Source organism: Camelus bactrianus, chromosome 31 (assembly GCF_048773025.1).
Source record: "Camelus bactrianus isolate YW-2024 breed Bactrian camel chromosome 31, ASM4877302v1, whole genome shotgun sequence".
NCBI classification, from domain to species: Eukaryota; Metazoa; Chordata; class Mammalia; order Artiodactyla; family Camelidae; genus Camelus; species Camelus bactrianus.
The window spans coordinates 16,482,686-16,506,856 of NC_133569.1; the positions used below are offsets into that span (position 1 = coordinate 16,482,686).

Genomic DNA, 24,171 nt, shown 5'->3' on the forward strand with positions numbered 1-24,171 from the left:
ACTTAAGAAACAACGCAAATAAAAGGTTAACATACAGATTTGAAGCTGCAGCTGTTGTTACGTTTACCCAGCTAGTGTTAAATTCTGGAAGAAATATTTTTAAAATGCTATATTTGTCATAATAAACATAATTGTTTATTCATAAGCCAATTTTGTATGCAATACATCTCTAAGCCTAGCTGTTGAAAAAACACTTTGCTTGTTCTTTATAATATTTAACATTTGAAAGATCTTTTTGACTAAGACTTTCATTTTTAAATTAAGGTAATGTTAACTTTCACTTACTTGCAAAACTTTCACCTACGAACAAAATTCATATGTACAGTTACCTTTGGACTTTAAAAAGGATCAACAAAGACTAAATTTTTCTAACAATGATCTTTGAGTATTCATTTTACAAAAATATTTAAAACAGGATTTTTTTTTTTGCTTGTTCTCCCTTAGAACATCTACAACAAAATCTGGTACACAAAAATTATTTATTACCCTTTAAGGATTTTTTTTTTTTTTTTTTTTGCTGGAAGAAAAGTAAACACATGTAATACTTTGACATTCCGAATTATAAACAGGTCATTCAGGTTGTAGATATCCTACATCTTTCTTTTGTATATACTTGCTACCAGGATTAATCTTTCATCATTAAAGAAAAGTTGGCTATGACCAGGACATTGTGCAACCAATATTCTGTCTGCCACTTTCCTCTTTGTTGGTACTTTGGTCAAGAAAAATAACTTCCTTGTTCTTTAATGCCCTACCTTTTCAATTTAAAATTGATAGAATATATCAGTGCTTTAAAAGTTGATACAATGTTTGGATAATGTCTTCAGGAGAAGTTTCTGCTATTTAAAACTGGTTAGTAGTCTTCACTGAGTTCAGGTGCTTTAATGACTTTGATAATATACTATTGTTACGGAAACGACAGGCCACCCAAGAAACAAGCACCACTCAGAGGGTTGGAGTACTCAGATGTATTACACCGGCAGACTCAGGGGGGCTTCTTCTGCTCCAAAGCTCTGAGCACCAAGACGTGCGCATGAGGTTTTACAGGGTAAAGTACAAGCTTGGGGTATTTGGCCAATAGGCATGGAACAGCTTTAGCAGCATCATTATCACAAAAGTGGAGGCAGGGAGGCAGCAAACCAACATTCCAAAGCCAGATATATCTCTTTGAAAATCCAGCTGGCTAGCAAAAAAAAAAAAAACCATGAACAGCAAACCAACACTAATTAACTTAGATTTAGGAGTTAGTCCCACAGAACTCAGATCAGTATTCCAATACTTAGATTTGTGAGTTATCTTGTTAGCCCAGCCCAGCTTTTCTTTCACATTCCAAGACTTGTGAGTTATCTTGCTAGCCCAGGCCTGCTTTTCCTTCACACTAGAAACACCATCAGTAGACCTTTTCTTAGTTATCTATTCACTCATGCCCCAGAAAATGACTATGTTTTTGAATGATCTCAATTCTACTACTTTTAGACAATTATGCTAAGTGAAAGGTTGGAAGCATTTAAACATGGTGTGCTGTCGGTAAAATGATGTTTATACTCAAATGAAGCACAAACATTTCAACAGGTACAGTTTTTTTCAAAGAGAGGATATGACTACAGATCCTAGAGCTTAAATGAATAAAGTAAAAAAAAACTGTGTCCGTAAGTTCAACAACTTAGATGAAATGGACCAACTCCTTGAAATACATAAAAGAAATAATCTGAATTATCCAACAGCTATTAAAGAAACCGAGTTCATAGTTTAAAAATACCCGAACAAAAAAAACTCCAGGCCTGGATGGTTTCACTCACTGCAGGTGGCCAACTTGAAGAAATGGGGAGAGAAGCATGAAGATAAAGCGGAAATTTTAAAACTGTGTTGTCTACTGCAGTAGCCACTGGCCATGCTTAGCTACTGAGACCTTGAAATATGGTGAGTCCTGACTGAGATGTGTTGTAAGTGTAGAATATATAATGATTTTGAATACTTGGCATGAAAAAGAATGTAAATATCTCAATTTTTACACTGATTACATGTTAAAAAGGCAATACTTTGGACATACTAAGTTAAATAAAGGATATTATTAAAATTGTCATTTGTGTCTTTTTACATTTTTAAACATAGTTACTAGAATATTTAAGTTTACAAATGCCACTCATTATATTCCTATTGGACAGAGCTGCTCTAGGAAACTTACCTACCTCAAGGGGCTCTACTGTCATACAAGAAGGCTTTCTCTGTTTGAACAGATTAGTCTCTTATTCATTTAACATATAGTTATTGAACATTATGTGTTGAGCGCTATGGTGGGTGCTATACAGGTGTGTATGTGTACGTACCTCTAATCATGGTTCATATCCCTATGTAGTTTGAAGTTTTAAGAGAGGAAAGACAAATAATTACAAAAAATTGTAATGAGCGTTACTATAGGGAAAGCACAGAGTACTCCAGAAGCACGTAAAAGAATGACCTCACCTAGTCTAGGGAATTATATTTAAATTGAAACATGAAGAATCAGCGGGAACTGCCAGGTTAAGGAGTAGGGAAACTGGATGGCAAAGTAGACTGAAATAAAAAAAATAAACCTAGTCTTTGAACTTGGATAAAATATGGTCCTAGGAAAGGTTCTGTAAATCAAAACAAGACAAGCTGATTACATTTTCATTTTAAAATAAAAGTACAATCCAAACCAAAAAATGTTCCTATGCTCATTTGTAAATTAATGTGAAAAATGGTATTTACATCAATATAAACTCATACCTACACGTTAAACACACGATGTCTCAAATGTCTATCAATGAATTATACTAGGCAACACAATGACTAAGCATACGAATATTACCTAAGATATCTCTGCGAGAAGAGCTTCATAATGAAAGGGTCAGCAAATGGCTGGAAGACTCAAAAGAACCAGAAGAGAAGCTGCCTAAGATCCCAGAGAGAGGCTGAGCAACCCACAGGCCTCCTAAGACAAGAGAGTCAAGTGCAAAGAAAGGCATATAACAAATCAATGACTGAACAAATCATTTTCATATTACCTGGATGAGACTGTTCAGATAATGTATACTATACAAAGAACTAATAATGAAAACAAAAGAGAGATAAATTGAATTACTGTTAAAAATCTAGACCCATCTATGAAAAAGGAAGTTATTCAAATCCCGTGAGCACCCATCACAGATCTGTAGAATTTGAGCACAGTGAATTTCAGCTGTCTTTGGTGACAGGCAGAACAACGGAGAGAGTGTGAAACTAGGAGATAAGTGACCTGAGTTCTACCTTGGCAGTAAGACTTCAGACAAGAACATCCTTCTTCCTTCATTCCTTATTGGACGCAAGTGATAAACCAGCTTATTCCTGGTCCCTTCCTTTCAAGGATTCTACGTTATAGCTTGTTGATAAGAAGTACCAACAATGCAAAACACCATCACCACACACATGGAATAAACTGCCTTAAAATGTTTACTATGTCTCTTCTATATTGAACCCTACATATATGGTTCATTTGGAAAATAATCTTTCCTTTAAAAGAAATTAATTTTCCTCAAAAATCCCATTTAATTGTTTTCCAAATAATTCTGATAATTTACAAAATGTATTTGATTTAAAATTTACTATCTTGATCAGCCTGAAATTATTAGTTTGGTAATCCACTCAAAACTATCATTTTCAAAAAGTTTTTCCTAAAAATCTCTACTTATCCCATTATGCTTGAAGGGAAAGGAAAATGCATAAGCAAAGTTTAAAAAATGTTTAGATACTGAGTATTTTATAAATATAATATATTTTATAAATGTCATATAAGCAATTACATAAATACACAAATAAAATAAACTTTATACAGTGAATTTTGTTTTTAATGTAAGCTTGAGGGGAAAGAGTAAGTTTTTAAAATCTCATTAACTAAGAGTTAACCCACTCAGTGCTGCTCTAAGTAATCTCTTATCCTTCTCTTACAAATTTTTCTCAATAAAGAAATCACCATCATTAGCAGAAAGCACAGGGGAAAAAAAAAAGAGTTAACATTTTCCCCCAACAACTACAGAAATAGTAATTAACAACTTTAACAGTCCTATGCTAATTCAGTTTAATCCTCTAGCTCCGAGAAGATCAACCATCTATTCAGGCTATATTTCCCACTGGTTACTAGATAATTCATTAGAGTATCTAAAACGCCAGTTTCTGGATTTCTGTGATTAATCTCTGATTAAATTCTAAATAACACTATTTTTATTAGGTAGTTAGTCAGCTTGCACAAGTTCATGTAGCCAAAATTATGCATATGTTCTGAAAAATCATATAATTAAAGCTGAAAAATTCTGCAAGTAAAGCAAAGATTGAAAATGAGTCAGAACCAAGTCTTTAATTAACCAGTAAAAATTGAGATACTGAGTTTAGGTATTTTAAAGGCGTATAAGGAATGTTTTGGTAAAAGGCAAGAGACTGGCTGATGGGGTTTAATACGCACATGTCCAGATGAAGGTAATCTAGAAATACAGACAACAATCATGGAAGTTAGCCTGCTTAAAACAGAGAGCTGTTAAACAGGATAACACCAGCTGGTCTTTGAAGCAAACTGAAAATATGATTAAATATATTTCATGAGAGGGACTGGAACCCAGCAAAATAATTTAATAACTCTTAAACAGAACACACTCCTGATTATCCCAAATACCTAAGGATCACTGAAATCCTATCACAAAAGCATGTAAATCAAGAGAGAAGAGCACTGCTAATCTTTTGGAGGCCACCACCAGCATCACCCCGTTCCCTTCTCCTCCATCATGTCCTCACAAATCCTACCAATTTGGGGCAAGACAAAACCCTGTTGTAATATAACATTATATTATGCTTATAGTTTGGGTTTTTTTTTTTTGCTTGTCTATTTTTGCTTTGTGTGTGGTTTTTGTTTTTGTTTTTGTTTTTGTTTTGTTTTAAGTAAGAATTAGTTTTCGGGGACCTTACTTTGAGAAAAAAATTTTAATAGCAAAAAATTCTGCAGTTCCTAATTATTCATATAGAAGCTCTTAGCCAGCTCACACTTAACCAATCATTACAATCAACCTTCTAGATTTCCCTTCTAAAACAAACTGGAATGGGATACTAAAGTCTACTATATCATATTCTCCACTGTGTGCCAACCAAGAGTAAGTTGGTTTGTTCCCTCAGTGTTTATATAAGTTGTCCTTGCAATTGTGGAATTTAATTATGTCTCATCTAAAACAACTAAATATGAGTATGAAGAATTGTTTCTATAAAATTAAGTTAAAAAACAGATGGAATACTTTGGTATAGTAGATCATTTACTTTAAAAAAGAAATGCTATTGAATTGGGTATGGGTGAGATTACTGCAGACTTAGGGAAAATAATGAAATATCAAAATTTGACTCACAGATTATATAATAAGTGTCTTTAAGGTCTCTCTCCATTTTAAAGAAATCAAAGCTTGAAATCATAAATAATACATTATAGGTATGGTTTATGCATGAAAATGTGATGCAGTGTGCCAGCCTGTGGATTCATACAACAGGAAAAGGCCCTGGCCCTAGATCAAGGTTTCTTGATCCCAACACTGGACATTTTGGACCAGAGAGTCCCTTGTTTGGAGGTGGGGGTCGGGGTGAGAAGCACAGTATGACTTAGTTTTAATACTGTGAATGAGAAGATGCTCAGCAGCATCTCTGGCTTCTCGACCATCCACCTGATGGCAACAGCAGACCCTCATCCAGTTTTGACAATCAAAAATGTCTCCAAACACTGCTGACTATCCCCAGGGGGTAAAATCATCCCAATTGAGAACCACTGCCCTGTATCAAATGACTAATTAAAATGTGTATATTTATATTTTTTCATCCAAGTAAAATGTTTAAGTAATTAGTTTTTAATGATTTTCTTACTATAACCAATTTTTTTTGATTAACTGATCAACTACCAGCTCAAATTAATGGCTTTTCTATACTTTACAGGAAGAAAGAAAACAAAACAAAAGAAAACAAAAAACCCTTGAAATGATAAAAGTGCCAGATAAGATTACTTTATATATGATGATATTCCCATTTCTTCCACATCTTTTTGGAGATGAAGACAGAAGCACAGAATTACTGAATAGGTCAGAGCAGGGAAAGGAGAAGGAGGCAGCAACAGCAAAGGGAAAAAAAATTTAAGAAACAGTTTCCTGATGGTTGGAAGAGCAGAATAAAGAGAAAACTTATTAACTCTTGACTACACAGTCCTATTCACTGCAGCATTTACTGTAAGCCCATCCACTACCGGTCAAGAGAGATTCTTACATATAAACTCCAGAAAGTTTAAATGTCTACCATTAGGCAAAAGGTTATAGGAAATCACGATTCATTAATTTATGATATTCAAAAAAAAGCTGAGTCATTATGTACTGACACCATCATATATTGTTAAATAAAAATATAAGTTAAGAGTACAATATATTTGGAAATATGATTTGTACAAAAAAGGATGTGACAGTAAACAAAATTGTTAATAGCATTTATCCCTGATGTGTTGTATATTTCATGATTGCAACAACAATATTTCCTTCAAACAAAGTTCTTCAAGAACTTTGCCACTCCTCCATCAAGAGGTGGAGTCTGTGTTCCCTGCTAGAACCTGGGCAGCCCAGCATTACTGGGTAGGTAACACTGGGTAGCTTCCCAAGCCTAGATCATAAAAATGCCTGGCCCTCTTTCTTTTTTGGGACACCTGCCTTTGGAGCCCTGAGTTACCACGTATGAAGACCAGCTACCCTGAAGCCATCATACTGGAGAGATCACAGAGACCGAGAAAGGTGCGTAAGAAGCTGCAGGTATCCCAGCCATCAGTTGTCTGACTTCTCCCAAGCTGGGTATCAGACACATTGGTGAGCTACCTTCAGATAACTCCAGAAGAGAGATCCCAAGTGAAAAACCACATACCGAGCCAACCCCCAGAACTCTGAGACAGAATAACAAAATGATTATTGTTTTTTTAAACTACTAAGTTTTAGGGAGGTTTGTTACAGGCAATAGAAAGAACACTGGGGTAGAATGTGTTGGGAAGAGGAGGGGGCAGCGTCACTTGTTACTTTATATATACTTCACCATTGCTTGGATTCTTTTCTATATAATAACTTCATAATTTTAATTTTTAAGTCCCTAGATCTCTTGCTGTTCTGGTAAAAAGAGGGAACAACTGAGCTTACCCCCAGAAGACAATGAACCTAAAAGTCTTGTCTGTCATCTGCTATGAGCATTCTTAACTACCGTCATTAGCCCCAGCATTCCATAACAAAAGTATTTGTCAAGAACTTAGCAACCTATCAGGTGCTAATTATTATTTTTAAGGGTGGATCAGAGAAATCACTGAACCAAGAAGAAGTCAGGTATAGTACTGAAATCTGTACCACAGGGTTGAGTCCTGATCTTATGAAAACCAAACCGTGAGCTTCCTAAAGTCTAGGCCTATGCCTTACATAATATGTAATCAGTACTGGTTGGATGAATGCAAAGTACTAAATGAACTGTGAAAATTAATGGGGGAGGGAAAAAAATGCAGAGAGGGATAAGCCAATAGGAGACTCAAGAACTTTACACTTCAACTAGGAATCCAATTCATACACACGAAATGAAAACTAAAACATTTAAAATGTGATATACCTTATAAGTAAGTTCAAAAAACTTACACATACTAGTAACTGAGCACATAAGTGCAGCTTATACAAAGTAAATGACTGGTCCAAGTGTGACAAAGATCCCTGGAAAATGTGTCCTCAGAGAAAGAAGGCTTTAAGTGGATTTTATTAAGAATGTTTTAACTTGCAAGATAAGGATATACAAACACATTAAGTGGAGAAAGTAGCAAATACCAGGAAATAAAGGCTAAAAACAAATGGCAGGAAGAAAGGTAATTTACCTGAATGTAACAGAGAAAACACTTTTAGGAATAAAAAAATAGAATGCTAGTAAAGGAGGAAAGAAAATGTTAAAAAAACCTTTAAAAGGCACAACGATTAAAAACTAGAATATAATACAATTTGAACTAAGGCACTTCTTGAATGACTTGATGAAAAGTGTTTGATGAAAATGATTCTAACAGTACTGTGCACCATGGAGTAGAGTAGGGAAGAGGCAGGAAGGCCAGTTTTCCTGCTGCAATCATCTCAGCAAGAAGTGATGAGGAGGGCAACTACAGATGTAAAAAGGAAGAGAATGATTTCAGAGACAAGATGGTGAAAGAATCAGAAGAATGCTGCTGATAAATTAGATGGGGGAGGAAAGAGAAAAGTATGAAAAGGAAAGTACTAAAAAGGCTTTAAACGCAGGAACTCTAAGACCAGAGGTAAATTTTAACAAGAAATGAAAAAGATGATGGAGGAAGAAAAGATCTGGGTAGAAAGAACATTAAGAGGAAACAGGCCTTTGCATCAATAAGGCTTACAAAAGGATAACTGAGAAAAAATAATCAGCAAACAAAAAATAAGTTAGCCAGGAAGAGATAACTTGCAAGATATGAGAATTCTAACGATTCAGGAGGGGAGTAAATACCTTAGAAACAGAAGCAGAGACCAACTAACAATAACATAATAAGGTGTGCCTTAATCTGTGCCAACCACTATTCTAAGTACTTTTTAAATATTGCCTCATATGCTCAGAACAATCCTATGACATGGGTACTATCATTTAGACCCACACAAGGTTTATGCAGTTACAGAGTAAGTTGTGGAGGTCAGACTTCCACTTCAACGGTCTAGGTCCGAAGTCCATGTTCTTAACCAGCTCAATATTCCAGGATTAATTAAGACTCTGAGAAGAATGATGACAGACCTAAAAAAAGGTGAGTAATTAAATTTGTGAGGGCAAAGGTTACAGAGATGGTTGCTATACAAAAGTGAACACTATGAAAAAATCTTGCTTAGTAGATACAGAAAACTAGACTAGGAGAGGAATTTATCAAGGGGGAAAAAAGAGGAAGGAAGACTGTCTTTAAGAGTTGGTATGTGAAAACAGAAAAGGTTAAGAAACTGAACTAATGATATAACCATAAAAGACTAGATGTTTGGGGCATAATACTGGTCATCAACAGCCTTGATTAACCAAAACGTATCCCAGAGCACAATTTAGTGGCATAAACAATTACAGAGGATGGAAATGCAGTGTTTAACATAACGCAGGCAAATGTCAGGGAGGAAACATTTCAAGTTACAAACAAATATTTAAAATTACCAAGCACTCTACCATAGAACCAAGCACTTAGTAGATTCTCAGTAGGTATTATGCTATGTCCATGAATGTTTCAAATATTCTTAAGACCACATTATTAGAATTATCTGGTATGCTTATGGGGGATGCATATTCCCAGGCCCATCTAAGATTTTAGGAATCTGGGGGTGGGGCTCAGGAAATGAAAATTTTAATACTTTTTCCAGGCAATCCTTTTGCACAAAAGCTGCACCACCTTCCTCTCTCTGTTGCAGTGTGCTGGAAGTAAAGACTCCCCTACTGTTTATCTCCTGTGGCTTCGTGGTGACTCAGTTCTTCCAGGTTCTTTCGTTGCCCTATGCTTGACTTGTGCTTATTTCTAAAACTTCAGTCTTGGTTTGGTAACATAATCAAAATGTGCCTTTGGAGTTTTTAGCCCTGAAATCCGTATCAACTCTAATACGGACATAGAAGGAAAAAAAGCTCTAGTTATTTTCCCTGACATCATGGATCTTCTGTTAAAAATAACACATGGTATTGGCTGACACTGAACTGATCCAACGTCAATTCTTATGTTGCCAGATCTATGCTAAAGATGCTCATTACTGCAGACTCACCACTGAATTCCTGAAAGTAAAAAGGCACAAATGTCCCTGTCTTTGTCCTGGTTTACTGCAAAAGCTTATGAAGCTTTTTCTAAGAAGATAGTTATTATATAGATAGTGTCTATAAGAATGCTCCAATTTCTGGAACAGTGAAGGAGTGAGTTCTTCTAAGATGTCTCTTGACCCCAATGATGGGACAAATGGTGGCCAAAAGGCTATCTATTGATATGATGTAGAACTCAAAAAAGAGCCTCTTTAATCAACAAGGGATGCTCCATGCTAACAGCTACTGGGATAGTAGGATCCTGAAAGAAGGGCTTCTAGGTACTTTCATGGTTTAGCAGATCTGTGATTCAGATTGTAGAGACGGAACCAACATCCGTGTCTCTAGTTTTACCTCTGGTTCTCTTTCTTTGGCTAGTTCTCTAGTCCTTCTGTGTCATCCTTCTGGTTTGCCTGAGATGACCAACATAAAAAGCTAACACTAAATTATACTGGAAGACTTCTGCCATTTTCCGAAAATTATTTGATCCTTGAAGAAAAGGATTAAATTCAACTCATCTTTGTATCCCAGAGTATCTAAACATGCTCCACCAGACGTGACATGTTGAACGGAATGCCCTGTTCAATCCCTACAAAAGAATCCTTGTGTAGCGCATCCAAAAGCACTAGCCTTATATAAAAGGTGACTTCCTCCTGCGCCCTATGCACCGAAGTAATGGAACAGGAATAGACAATCTAATTCATTATCAGGCAATGCATTCAGATAGCTCTCTCACCAGTTGAACTAAAAGAAACACCATTAGGAGGTGAGCTTTACTTGAAACGAAAGAGCAGTTCAATTCAGCGACATGGCAAACCAAATCCACACGTGCAAGTCAAACTTACAGAGAAGCATAAACTATGAAAAACTATAGCAAGGCAAACAGAAGAGGAAGGGAGAAGTGAGAAAGGTAGATGAAGCAGACCTGGGAAGAGGACAGACAAGAAACCATACGTGCCCAGAATGAGACACAGACTAGCTTCTTAGATCCTGACAGTTCTCTCATCTGCACAAGATCTGGCTGCTCTTTATCAACCGAAAAGAGCTGGATTCCCACAACAACCTCTCCTTGAAATAAAACAATTCCTGATTAAAGCACTACTTTTTTAGAATGTACACCAAGGTATACAAAAAGCTGGCAATAGATAAACATAAAGAGAAAAAAAAATTGTACCAGGAAGAAAGCAAAATCTTAGCCAATAAGTTCTTTACATATGAATTTGACTAATCAGGAAGTACTACCAATATTTACCATATTCTTATCACAGAAACAAAATTTGACATTTTCAAAGCAAACTATCTCAAACCCAGAAGAGACAAAAACCACATGATATAATCCTTTCTTCTAGTAGATTCGAAAATATTTTGCAAGCCTGTTTAAAGCAGATCTTTGTTGTTTGAGGTCTGTAATAATCAGTAGTATGTTGGATTAATAGCCTCATCTTTGAATACAGGCTTTATATCTCATACAGCTGATAAAGGGGAGGCAAAGGCCAGCCCTTTAACCTGATGGTCCTTTCTTGTACCCAGACTAACAATATACCTAGAACCACTTTCTTTCCTCTAAAGACATTTTCTCTGAAAACAGTCTTTGAACTGACTTTCTTCAAAGAGAGTTCCCTTACAACAAATCCAAAATAAAGCTAAAACATGAACTTACAATCAATTAATCTGACAAGTTTGCTACAACACTGTCAATGACCAAACTAACGTCAGAATAACTGTAAATTTGTTTATCTAATACAGATTGTAGCATACATCTTCTCTGGCAAGAAATATACCTCTTAAGTCTTGAATTCGTTTAAATCATACACATTTGATTTACAGAAATTTTCAATATTTTTACTAACTTTTACTAAAAGTTTAATAGGTAATAATATTATAAATCTTCAAGTAAATAAAGTTTGCTAATTTTTAAGTTCTCACAAGAAAGTTTAATTGGAACTTTCCATAAAAACTCTCAAGATGTACTTGAAAAAATGGCATAGAATATACACACACAGAGTACCAATATTAACTTCCTGGTTTTGATATTGCACTGAAGTTCTATAAGATGTAACCATTACGGGAAACCAGATGAAAGGCCCTCTCTACTATTTTTGCAACCTCCTGTGAATCTATAATTATTTAAGATTAAAAGTAAATAAATAAGCAAACAAACAACTTACAGTTTATTTATGACAACAAAAATACCATATATATCAAAAAATTAACCTAAAAATCCTGTTTTGCAGACTAGAAAACTGAGACTAACCAGGTAATACACAGAACAAGGTTAATAACAGAGTAAAGACATTTAATTGATATGCTGTCAACTAATGAACTTAAAACTAGAAGTAACCAATCACCTGTGGTCATGAACAGTATCTTGTTTTATGAAAGAAGATCAGGTTGGTTGATGCCTGTGTTGCATTAAAATGCAAGCAATATATATATATATTTTTAAATTATTATACTTTAAAGGAACTTTTTCTGAGGGAAAAAAACTCAAATTTATATTTAATCTCAGACCTACATTTGGAAGAAAATGAGCCGACTGAAAAGCATAAGATAGTACTCCAAATAAGTAAGATCGTGCCATCTTTTCAGAGAGCTCTTCCGCAGACAACAAAGTGTACAGCAACTATTTTTTTCCTGAATGGTTCTAAACTGCTACTATGTAAAACTAAACACAGGCTATCTCTGACTCCAGAAAATAGATTTTCAACCAAATAAAGATAATATTCAGAATTGCTACTTTCAAGTTCTCCACAATGAACAATTATGTCCCATGAAGGCAAATGCTGGTTAAATTAGTGGTTGCGAACTATAGCCATAATACAGCCTCCTACAAAAATTACATTCCAAAGTCTGGACTGATACCTTCTCACCCTGCTTCCTCTATACAATCATTTTCGGTAGCATTTATCCTTATGAGACCTTATGAGACTCAGTTTGGATACTCTCTCTCCTTCTTGAGAGGAATGAGAGACAGATACAAATCACCATATGTATATCACCTACCACTTTGGAAAACCAACTGAAGAGGTGGAGCCACCCAACTTCAAGTGTAAACATTAGTACGTAAATAAAACAGATGTCGGTCTAAAGTGGCTTCCAGATCACATAATGCAACTATTTGACTGTCCCAGCAGCAATGTAAAGAAAACACATTACCTGAAATGGAAGAAGAATTCAGATTTGTGGGGAAAAAAGTGGAAGAAACTACCCAAAGTTAATAGGTCTTTAAGGAAGTTAGGTGAAAAAGGTAAGAAACATTGGATTAACAAGTGGAAATTTAGGTTAGAAACATAAAAATGTATTAACAAGGACAGAAAAGTAAATTTTTAAATTGCAGCCTGAATCAGGCAATAGTTTAACTAATACTACTTTTTATTTTGGGGAAAAAAAATAGAAGCCAGAGCACAAGACTACTCTAGCATTCCTTACACAGCAATATGTTCTAAAGCTCGAAATTCTTTACTTTTGAAGACACTACTAACAACTGCAACCCTCAAAGACGAATACCCAGCCCTCCTTATCTCGGCTAACGAGGCTTGTATGGCCTGTCAGTAGTTTGGCATGGCTAAGGCACAGGGTCTTGGATAGGTAATGAACATCAAGTATCTGGTATAACATGATAATTATATGGTCAACATTTACAATATGCCAGAAGCAGTCTAAGGACTCAACATCATTCTCAGGGCTCACAATAATCCTATGAAGTAAGGACTATTTATTCCAGTCAACAAGTGAGGAAACTGAGGCACAGACAAATTCGATGACTTGCCTAAGGTCACACAGCTAGTAAGTGGTAGAGCCATGACTGGACACAGGTGGAATGACAGCTTGGATTCAACTGAAAAGCTAAGGAGCCAGTGAAGGATTATGAGCCAAGTATGACCGTCAATCAAATTCACATTTTATGCTAGCAAGATCTCTCGGTGGGAGTGATGCACAAATAAGGAAAAAAACTGAAAGCAGGAAGAAGAGTTAAGAAACTGATGTGGGAAGACAGAGGTGATGAGGCCTGAATTAAGGGAACAGCAATAGAATGAAAATAAGTGAACAGATAGATACGAAGGATATAAAATCAACTTGACTGCATGATAGGAAAAAGGAAAGCGAGGACGATTCCAGGGCTTCACTGACTAGGCCCAAGCCAACAGCTTCACATTTTAATCATACCATCACTTTATCAAACTCTTAAAACAGAAAGGTTAAGTATTAAATCACCCTCATTTCAGCAACAGCCAAAGCATTTGACTCTCTCTTCTTTGAAAAATGTGACTATATAACTTAAAATTACTGCCACTTGGCAACCCCACACTAATGGTTTAACATGCATACAGTAAAGAGAGCTATTAAATGTTTTCAATAAACCACACGCAGACCATCACTGAACGTAAGATGGACAAAGAAACTACAGAGAATACATGAAATTTAGTAAACATTATTATAATCACTCTAAATGTTAAGAAAATCTAAATACCCTTTAAATGGATTAGAATCACTTTATCACTTATAAGGAGGGATCTCTTTTAAGATTCAAAAAAAGTGAAATAATTCATTACTTCAAAGTTAAAAGATCATGTTCTTTTTTCTCCTTCTATTTGTAAATGTAAACAAACAAACAGAAACCCCCACTATCCTTAGAGCCCGAGTCAAGGATCTGCATAATACTATATTAGGATTATAATAACCACTGGAAAAACCTACTGTAACTTCAACCTTATTACCACTGTTAAGAGTAAAACTATGCTAACACCAGGGCCTTCCAGTAACCAAATGCTTTTGGAAAGTGTCCAGAACAATGTTATAGTAAATTTCCAACTTGCTTCATCTAAGATCAAGAAAAACAAGTCATCTAAAGTACTGGATTATACATAAATAGGCTCTAACTAAAAGTTTTACATCAAATAATCACTGAGAAATATATTTATACTCTTTAGTTAGGATGGGACCTAAAACCAGGAAGTCATCAGAGGGAACAGCTGCACCTAGGAACCCAAAGCACATATTACTTAGTATTATTTTGAGAAAACTTTCAGTACCAATAGCTTTCTTTTTGAAAGAAACAGATTTTGGCAGAATCTGTTAAAAATCATAGTTTGCAGCAATATTGAAATCTCCACTGATTCTATAATGTGGACATGTGGTGGTGTTCACTCTGGTGTCCAGCTTGAGCCACTGCTTAGAGTCTCCTGTTATCTATGGTTCAGACTCCTTTTCTATGGGTTGCATGTCTGATAGATATATACCAATTTCACATATAAACAAACATTAAGGTGCTCTATATATGTGAGTGCATATATGAATGTATATATATATGACACTTCAGATAAGCTGTGATTTCTACTCATAACTTTTTTTTATAAAGTTCTATTAAATTGAGAAGTAAAGGCCAACAGTTAGGAGAAAAATCTAGCCAAATAGCAAAGGTGTTACAGAAACGACAGGCCAGCCAAGAAACAAGCACCACTCGGAGGGTTGGAGTACTCAGATGCATTACACCGGCGGGCTCAGGGGGGCTTCTGCTCCAAAGCTCTGAGCACCTCCAAGACGTGTGCATGAGGTTTTACAGGGTAAAGTACAAGCTTGGGGTGTTTGGCCAATAGGCATGGAACAGCTTTAGCAGCATCATTATCACAAAAGTGGAGGCAGGGAGGCAGCAAACCAACATTCCAAAGCCAGATGTATCTCTTTGAAAATCCAGCTGGTTAGCAAAAAAAAAAAAAAAACATGAACAGGGAATCAGCAACAAACCAACACTAATTAACTTAGATTTAAGAGTTAGTCCAGCAGAACTCAGATCAGTATTCTGATGCTTAGATTTGTGAGTTATCTTCTTAGCCCAGCCGGGCGTAGATATGTGAGTTATCTTGTTAGCCCAGCCTGGCTTTTCCTTCACAAAGGAAGCTATAAAATTAATTCTGGAAGCCAAAAAATCCCTAAATAAAGCAGGTCCACAAAACAAACCAGCCCAACACATCTTCACTGAGCATTTTTAAATGTTCACGTTTCTTGTAAGTTGAGTACACCAACTTTCATTTATGAAAAATGACATCCTAGAGTAAACTTCTAATTCCTAAGAGAAATAATTCAAGTTTAAAGATCTGCTTACAAAAATAATAGAAGCAAGAGTTGTAAAGAATTGAATTTAAAAAAAGTAGGAAACATGGAAGCTATCTGAAACATTAAAAATGGGATGGACTTAATATTACAAACGAAAGATCCAAAATGAACAAATCAAGCATAAATATTGCCAGTGTGTTTAACATCTTCTGAAACAAGCAATGCCATTCCAGTTGATACTTGCCACAAAATTGCCATAAGTTGGTTCTACTTTTTATAAATGATGAAACAATGAAAGGTTTGTTGCAATACATTTATAACACCAATACTGAGCTATTAAGTTTCTATTAGTGATGCTTCAACTAAGGATTTGTGCTAAAAAGACTAAAACCTATTCATATAGCAGTGAAAATGAAGCCTCACTAAAGACATTCAATATAAAGCTGACCCCTAAAGGCTCCCTGATGCACATTTGCAACCACTGTATTCACAATATGCAGCACACTGAACTAGCAACAGATTGTTTAAAAATAGTCTGGATTTTCAACTTCTCATTTACAGGCAACACTTTTAGAAGCAGTCATATTAAATAAATGCATCTTTCACAGTTATGGAATGAAATTTTAAGCTGGACAGGCACCAATGCCCTGATTTTCTACTTTTTTCGTAAACCATATGACTTTCACATGCTGAGAATGTTTTATGCTTTAACCTGCAGTGAAGGCTTTACATCATTTTAATGCTCAGCGCCTAAAATGCAACAGAATCACCCCACCAAATGGAAGGAATATATTTGGTTTCAACCAAACTACTAGCCAGAAAAAGTTTAATGAACGCTTTTCCCACTAAGTAACTCTGCATTTCCATATATGAAAACAAACAAATGGAAAATCTGAGGTGAGAGTGGATGGAAGAAAAAATATTCTTATATTTTAGTATTTTTTCAACTCCTAACAAATATTTTAGCTTTTTATTACCAAAACCATTATTGAACATTTTAAAACGCCGTATCTAACCGAACATCTTTCAGAAAAAACAAAAACAAAAACAAAAACCCCCCACCACTCTATTATGTAGTTATATAGGATTTCCTCCAGTTTTTGCAAAGTAACATGGTTTCTGCAAAGTAACATGTCAGGCTAAAATAGAAGGCTAAAACAAATAATTCTGAAAATCTTAATCTATAACAAATTAAAAACTCAGCTTCCTATCAACATATTGTATGTTCTAAATTCGAGGTTTAGAAGACTAATCAATTTTTTTTCTATTCAGGTCAACCTAAATATATATGCCACCTCATGCTCATAGTCAGCTTATCTGTGTGAATGACCAACTGCAGAAATTTCAAATCAAAGGTTATAAAACATACCATAAAATTACGTACTATGTGACTTACAGTTTTTATGGAATCTAAGGTCTTTTAATGGCAGGTTCAAGAATTGATAAGTTTGGAGCCAAATACTCAAATACATTAAATTCTCAGCAGTCGAATGAGAAATTATGCCAATTCCTTTAGTTATTTAAAAGTCCATTACACTAAAAATTTGTCACAAAAGAATGATTATTGAAAAACTTCTATTTCAGACAGAAGGAAGTAAAAAATATATTATCTTAAATTCTCCTGGTGTAATGTTATTAAATATTAAAGACTGTGAGAAGCAAGAGATGTTGCAATCCTCTTTCTTTTATAATTCTAATTGAAACTCGGAAAAAAAAAAGAATTCAAATTTTCCAAACTTGACTTCTATATATAATTCAGCTAGATCTAACTTAGTTGTGCAATTTTAAAATAAGTTTAATGCAACGCAATGCAATCGTGATGTGATAATTACCTGTGGAATAAACGCAAAATAGAAACAAATGCAGGTTCTTTTCGTCGAATGATGTTAGTTTATAGCAAAACCACAAGAAGCACAACCATATAGCACAAACTAAATAAACAGGCACAAGAGGCATTATGTCCATCCAGGAAGAGAAATGTACCATGCTAAGAAAGAAGGGAAGGACTGAAGGAAGAAGGAAGACAAGCAGGCGGGCGGGCGGGCGGCCCGGCAGGGAGAGAAGGCAGAGGTTTCTATACCTGCAGGATCCCAGAGAAATGAACTAGTCACATCACTCTACCCTACCTGATACATAAGGTTTTTAAAGCTTCAGAGTAAACAAAAACAGCAAGCACTTCATACCACCATTCAACTTTACACAGTATAGCATCTTTAATGCCAACTGCATTCTCCTCTTCACTCACCCAATGCTTCCTCTCTCTTCCACACCAGCTTTCAGACAAATGCGAGACAGAGCAGGGTGGGGTAGAAGAAAAATACAAGCAGCGCCTGTTAGCTGCACCCCCCGCCCCTCCAATAATTTCCAACAGTTTTTCCTACTACGAAAATAAGTCGCCCAATCTCAAGCTACACCAGTCATTCTGTGTCTTCAGTACGCACACAGAGACGCAGACACATGTCAGCACTCCCGACCCCCACCCCACGCCCCCGAATCTTAAGTAGTTTCATCTACTGAACAAGAAGACCACAACGAGAGCCCTTTACCTACTGTTTCGGGGTGAGGGTGGGTGGAGGACTGCTTTCAAAGTAGCCCCAATAGTGTAACCAAAACACGGTTCCGGAATAAAATATTAAGAACACTTTTCCTTTCCCACCTATAGCTACCGACTTAAGGATGCAAAAAGCCATCTCCACACCATCTCATCTTTACAATGCTCCAGCCCGGAGTTTGGGGTGGAGATGTGTCCCGGGAGGCGGGGAGAAGGAGTGTGAGCGGGCGACGGGACACAAACGAGTTGCTCACCGCGGCCGCGCCGCGTCGCCAGTCCAGAGGTCCGGGACCCGCACCTTGCGCACGCTTCTCCGCCCAGGCCCAGCTGAAAGCTCCGACTCGGGCTCTCCAACTTCCTCTCTCCAGAGACATTAATTCAAGGCTAACACATCACCCAAGTACACGTCACACAGTTTCAAACACAGTTATGCACCCCCAAACAAACCCACACACCTCAAATTCCCCTCACAGTTTCCCAAACTCCAAACAGGAGCCCCCACCTCCAGGATTCAAACCTTCCGCCCACCGCGGAGGCAACCAGGAGGAAAGAGTTGGAAAGCCGCCGACGCCTTTCAATTACCGCCCCCCACAAACTGCCCCACCCCAGACCCTGCATCCGGGTCACCCCCTCCGAAGCCCCCCGCTTCCTCCCTCCTCTCAGTCGGGCCGCTTAAGAGACCCATCTCCAGCCCACTCACTTTCCCCCCAAAACCCCTCCAAAAAAAAAAAAAAAAAAAACCCAAACAAACAAAGTGAAGAAAAAGAAGTGAGGAAAGAGACTTAAGGCAGTCCGGCTTCCAAACCACTGGACTCACCTCAGAATCCTTGCAGAGTTCTCTCCGCCCGGCACAGCCCCCTCCCCAACGTCCCAGTACGAAGGGCTGAGGTAGGAGGAGGGGAAAGCGGGAGGGGGAGGGGTGTCTTCCGCGTGGGGCGCCTGTCGGGAGGGGACTGGGGAGGGGTTGAGGCCGGCGCAGGAAGAGGAGAAGGGGGAGGGGAGGCCCTTATCTCCCAGTCTCCCCCTGAAAACCTCCCTTGTCTCAATCACATCAGACTGACTGTCTTTGTCTGGCTGACAACCGCCATATTGATATCAACAGCCCCGCTCCCACCTGCTGCCGCCGGGCGGCCCTGGGAGTTGTAGTCCCTGCGTCCCTAGAGTAAAAGCGCGGTACTTGGCGTCCAGAGACCCCAGAGAACTACAACTCCCGGCAAGGCTCGCGCCCATCCGCCTTCCCACTAGGGGGAGGGGAAAGGAGCGCGAGAGCCGTGGGGACTACACATCCCAGAATACCCCGGGTCCCGGGCCCAGATGAGGGACATGATATCATGCTCGGGTGGAGGAGGATGAATTGGCGGCGGGGATGAATGTGAGCTGACGGAGGGAGGTGTTCTGAAAGCAGAGAGGAAAAGGAAAGATGACCACAGTTCCCATGATGCATGGAGAGATGACTGCACTTCCCATGATGCACCGGGAAGGGAGCGTAGGGAAGAAAGACTGCATGTCCCGCAATGCTCTCGGCGAGCGGGTGGCGGAGACCGAACCGGAAGACGCTTTCTGGGTCTGAGGAGTCGAGTGACTGATATTGAACAAGCAAAAGTCCAATATGAAACTGGTGAGTCTCAGCTCCTAGGTCAGAGGGCAAAGGTGATGCCATATCCTTTTGGACTTCGTCCTTTCCTCCTTGGGAAAGGATCCTACGCGGAGGAGGGGTGACAGGGAACTAGAGAGTGGGGTGAACCAAGGAAAGCTCCCACTCCCGACCCCCCGCAACGGCTAGATCTTATCCTTTGGTGGGTCCCTTTGACTGTCACCTTTCTTTACACACAAACTAAGCTTGGGCTCTATGGACTAGGCTTGGCTTGGTTCTCAGCTGCCACGTGAGTGTTATATATAATTGGTTGACTTCTTTCCACGTGATTGGCACTTGATTAGGGTTTCTTCTTAAAGTTGTTGAGAAAGCTTTGGTTGCATATGAACAGAGTTTAGAAACTATTGGGTAGAACGTAATCACTTATTAAATTCCTGTTATAGACTCCTAACTGCCCTTTATATTCAGAGAAGGACGAGGTCAGGGTGTGATCTTGGAGGATTTGAGTCTTTTACCCCGTGTGAGATGGGCTGAGAGAAAGTGTTAAAACGTTCCAGTCCAGGGCTATAGGCCAAGGTTAGGTGGAGCATGCCAGGATACCTGGAAAAGTCCTTGCATCACAAAACTCCAACACTTGGCTTGTAGGAAAGCTGCTCAGGCCTTTGTTTTGAGCAATTTTACTCTCAGTGTTCGCACGGATTTAACCCATTTGTTCCAACTCTATGGAATTAGTATAATCAGCATGATTAGAGTAGAAAAGTAGGTGTGAGATGTTGTTTCTCAGTCTTTTAAAGTTCATGTTCCTGCAGCCAAGTATTGTCAAGTTTTACTTTCTGTAATTTTTATAGAAAAACAAAATGTTTATTTTCTTAATTATTTGAGCATGCTTTTCCAAAGTGTGTGCACGTATACACACACATACACTACACACACAACACACACACATACATACATACATTTACGACAGGCTTATACTCTGCACAGTGTCAGCTGTTTTCTGTGAAGTCAGAGAAAGTATTGAAAGTGTATTCAACTCCAAAACTGTCTCTATCTGAAGCTGCTTAAGTAAGAGGAAGACCATAGATCAGTAAACCTTGAGAATATCACTTTGCTTCTGGATCAGTTTTCGAAACATTTAAAAATGCAGAATTGAAAGTCATCACCCTTTCCCTAAAGAAGCATGCAATCTAATGAGGGAGATATAAACATAATTAAAAATTAGAATTCATTGTGTTCATGCTAAATAGAAGCGGGTTTAGGGATTGAGAGGAGCGTAGGGGTGCGTGGAGATTGGAAGGCAGCTCCTTGGAAAGGTGACTAACTGATAAGAAGGGTGAGTAGGCGAGGTCCTTCCTTGAAGAGGGTTCAGCTGATTGAAGCAAGAGAGCTTGGTACCTGGTTGAAACACAGACCATGTTTCCTCAATAAAGGGTAAATCACATTTGGTGTGAAGGCAGGCAAGTGCAAAACATAGTTTTCCATAATAACTCATTTGCTGAAGGTTCCAGAGAGTTGGGGTTTAGTTTACGTATACTTTGGTTTGCTTATAAAATCCTCCTGCTTACTTTGTACTTAGAGATGTGAAAACAAAGGAAAAAGTAGAAACTCATTTTTTTAAGAACCAAAAAACGCCTCAGAGGAAGAGGAAATGTTCTACCTATACTCCCTCCGTTTTGATGTTTAATCTGCAAGGTACATAACTAACACGTGGTTGGTAGTTGATCAATAATGCAGAATATCTATCCACACAACAAAGTCGTTTCAAAAACATGGACATTCAGTACATTAGACTACTTTCATGCCTCCCATAGAGTTGGAATAAATCCTCCCATGGCCTAAAATTTTTAACTTTGTGTACGGCTTCAGGAGCATGTAGTAAACCATGTTTTGTTTTCTTATCATGAGACACAGAAAGACACTTTATTGAGCACATTCTTGTTGTGGAGATTATGACTTCCCAAAATATCGTTCCCACGCACAATCTAGGACCACATCTTGTTGATTCTACTGTTCTTGAACAGGTCAGTTCCTCTCCAGTCCCACTAACACTGCCTTTGTACAGACCTCTTCACTTGACACTTGCAATTCAACAAGACCTGCTAAATAGTCTCCCTGCATGCAGCCTCAGCAACCCTCAAATCCATTCTCTACTCTGCATCCCAGAAGTTGTTTGAAATTGCAGAGTTCCCCTAAACCCCTCAGTAAGTAGCTTCCTTTTCCCTTAGGATAAAGTCTTATAATTCTGAACTTGACTTACTTGGCCCTGCGGAATCTGGCCCTGCCGACTTCTCCAGGCTCAGCCCTCCTCTCCCTTGAGCTCCTCCTTCCAGTTGTATTTGCACATTGTCCAGTTCTTTGAAGTCCCCCTGCTCTCTTTTGCCTCTGGAACATTCAGTATGTTCCATTGCCTCCAACACTTATTTGCCTGGCTAAATTCTTCATGTTTCCCAGAGCTCTGTTTAAATAGCACTTCTTCAAAACTTCCTTGAATTAGGGAACCCTGTTACACGCTTCCAGGGCACACTTTCTTTCGGTAGTATTTGAAATTACTGGTTTTCTATCTGTCCTGCCTCTTGTAGACTTTCTGTTCCCAGGGCCCCACCCATTGTGTGATGCCACTAAATAGTAGTTGTATAGATAATTTCTGAAGGATTATTAAGATCTGTGAATATTGTTCAGAAAAGATTAAAGAGTGAAGTCAAAACACTACAGTAAGCAACAACCAGTGGAGTAAAAATGATTACTACCTTTAATGGAGCGGTTACAGTGTCCCAGGCTCTGTGCTGGGTATGTACTTGCTCTCTAGTGTCCCATTTCATCCTTTGATGTAGGTGATAGTATTCCCGTTTTACAGATAAAATAAATCTGTGCCTTTGGGAGGTGAGGTGACTCAAAGTTACATAAATGAAAAAAGTGATAGAGCCAAGATCGGTACCCAAGATTCCTTCCTCAAGAGTCTTACTTAATGAGGGCTGGGGCTCCAGCGCTGTGCACAGTGCCTGGTACCTGCTAGGTTATCTCTTACAGAAAGGAAGCCAGAATATGTACCAAGAGACCGTTAATTCAAGGCTATATTTTAAATTGGCTTTGAATGTGAATTTGGTTAAATTAAGATCTTAAAAAAGATAATAGGTAAAGAAATTAAACTTTGGAGACATCCTTGATAATCCCAGGGGCTCAATATCAGAGCATGCCGGCTGAGTGTCTGTACTACCCCGTTTAGCTTCTGTGATGCCATTTACAGTCTAACTTCACACATCACCGGTGGCTTTTCACAAACCCAATGGAAGACATCGGATGCCATTTATAATGTAATCCTTGTCTGTCTCCTTCTTAGATACCAAGTCAGAGGATTTTAATGACTGTCTATAAGATCAGGCAGCTTTGTTTAACTGAGGAAAATTCATTGGCACATTCAATTAACCAGAATCATTTTGAAAAGAACAGGAAAATTAGAAGTGTAGCCTCTAAATTAGCACATTTCAGAGCATGGACTGATTTTCGTATAGATTGAGCTAAATTGGGTGCACCCTGATGGCCAAATTGAGCAAAGGTTAGAAACTAGAATTCACCAGGGTCTTTAACACAAGACTGTAAAACAGAAAAAAAACATACTGAATACATTGACAGAAATTGGGTTGGAAGCATCATGGCCAGGAACTTAGTCATTCAAGTAGATGAAGATGAAAGTGAATAAAATAATAAGCAGGTCAGGAATGCCGCATGTGTCATACTTCCTGTAGATAGTTCCAGGGCTGGAGGGGCTCTTCTAGTTTATTCAGTCAACAGAGATTGTATAATGCAACCACAGTATAACCTTGGCATTCAACGTTTTAATACTTTCCATTTTAACTATTACATTTGACCCCAAAGTTCGATGACAAGGAATTATTTGTAATTTTGCTGAGGCACAGATTTGAATGTGACTTTAAGATGAATGATAATCCTCTGAATGAGCCTGATTGCCTCGCGGTCCAGGGCGCCCTGCAGTTCTAGTTGCGCTCTTGTTAAAGGTCCGAAAGAAAGGTCACTTAAATGCTTGTCATGCTACCCTTTTTGAATTTGATGGAGGAAATTATATGCTGTAGTTGTATTTACAAATTTAAAAATTCAAGAAGGCCAGGGGATATATTCTTCAGCGGCC

At 37.9% G+C, this 24,171-nt stretch overlaps 2 protein-coding genes across 17 annotated transcripts in view; one reads left to right on the forward strand and one right to left on the reverse strand.

Annotated features, from left to right (window-relative positions):
• The window catches only part of HMBOX1 (homeobox containing 1), a 135,786-nt gene extending 116,215 nt beyond the window's left edge, over positions 1-19,571 (reverse strand). For 4 of the 16 annotated variants that reach the window (XM_045504923.2, XM_045504922.2, XM_045504920.2 and 1 more), the window contains exon 1: positions 19,251-19,568. The gene's annotated coding sequence lies outside the window, so the exon portion shown is untranslated. Of the gene's footprint in view, positions 1-19,250 lie in introns of all 16 variants that reach the window. The other 12 variants (XM_010967823.3, XM_010967822.3, XM_045504929.2 and 9 more) reach the window with 6 other exon arrangements.
• A 189-nt stretch (positions 19,572-19,760) lies between these two features.
• Positions 19,761-24,171, forward strand: part of INTS9 (integrator complex subunit 9) — an 84,521-nt gene continuing 80,110 nt past the window's right edge. Inside the window, exon 1 of the mRNA XM_010967825.3 lies at positions 19,761-20,051. Coding sequence (XP_010966127.1) covers positions 20,043-20,051 — 9 coding nt within the window. The 5' untranslated portion in view covers positions 19,761-20,042. The remainder of the gene's footprint in view (positions 20,052-24,171) is intronic.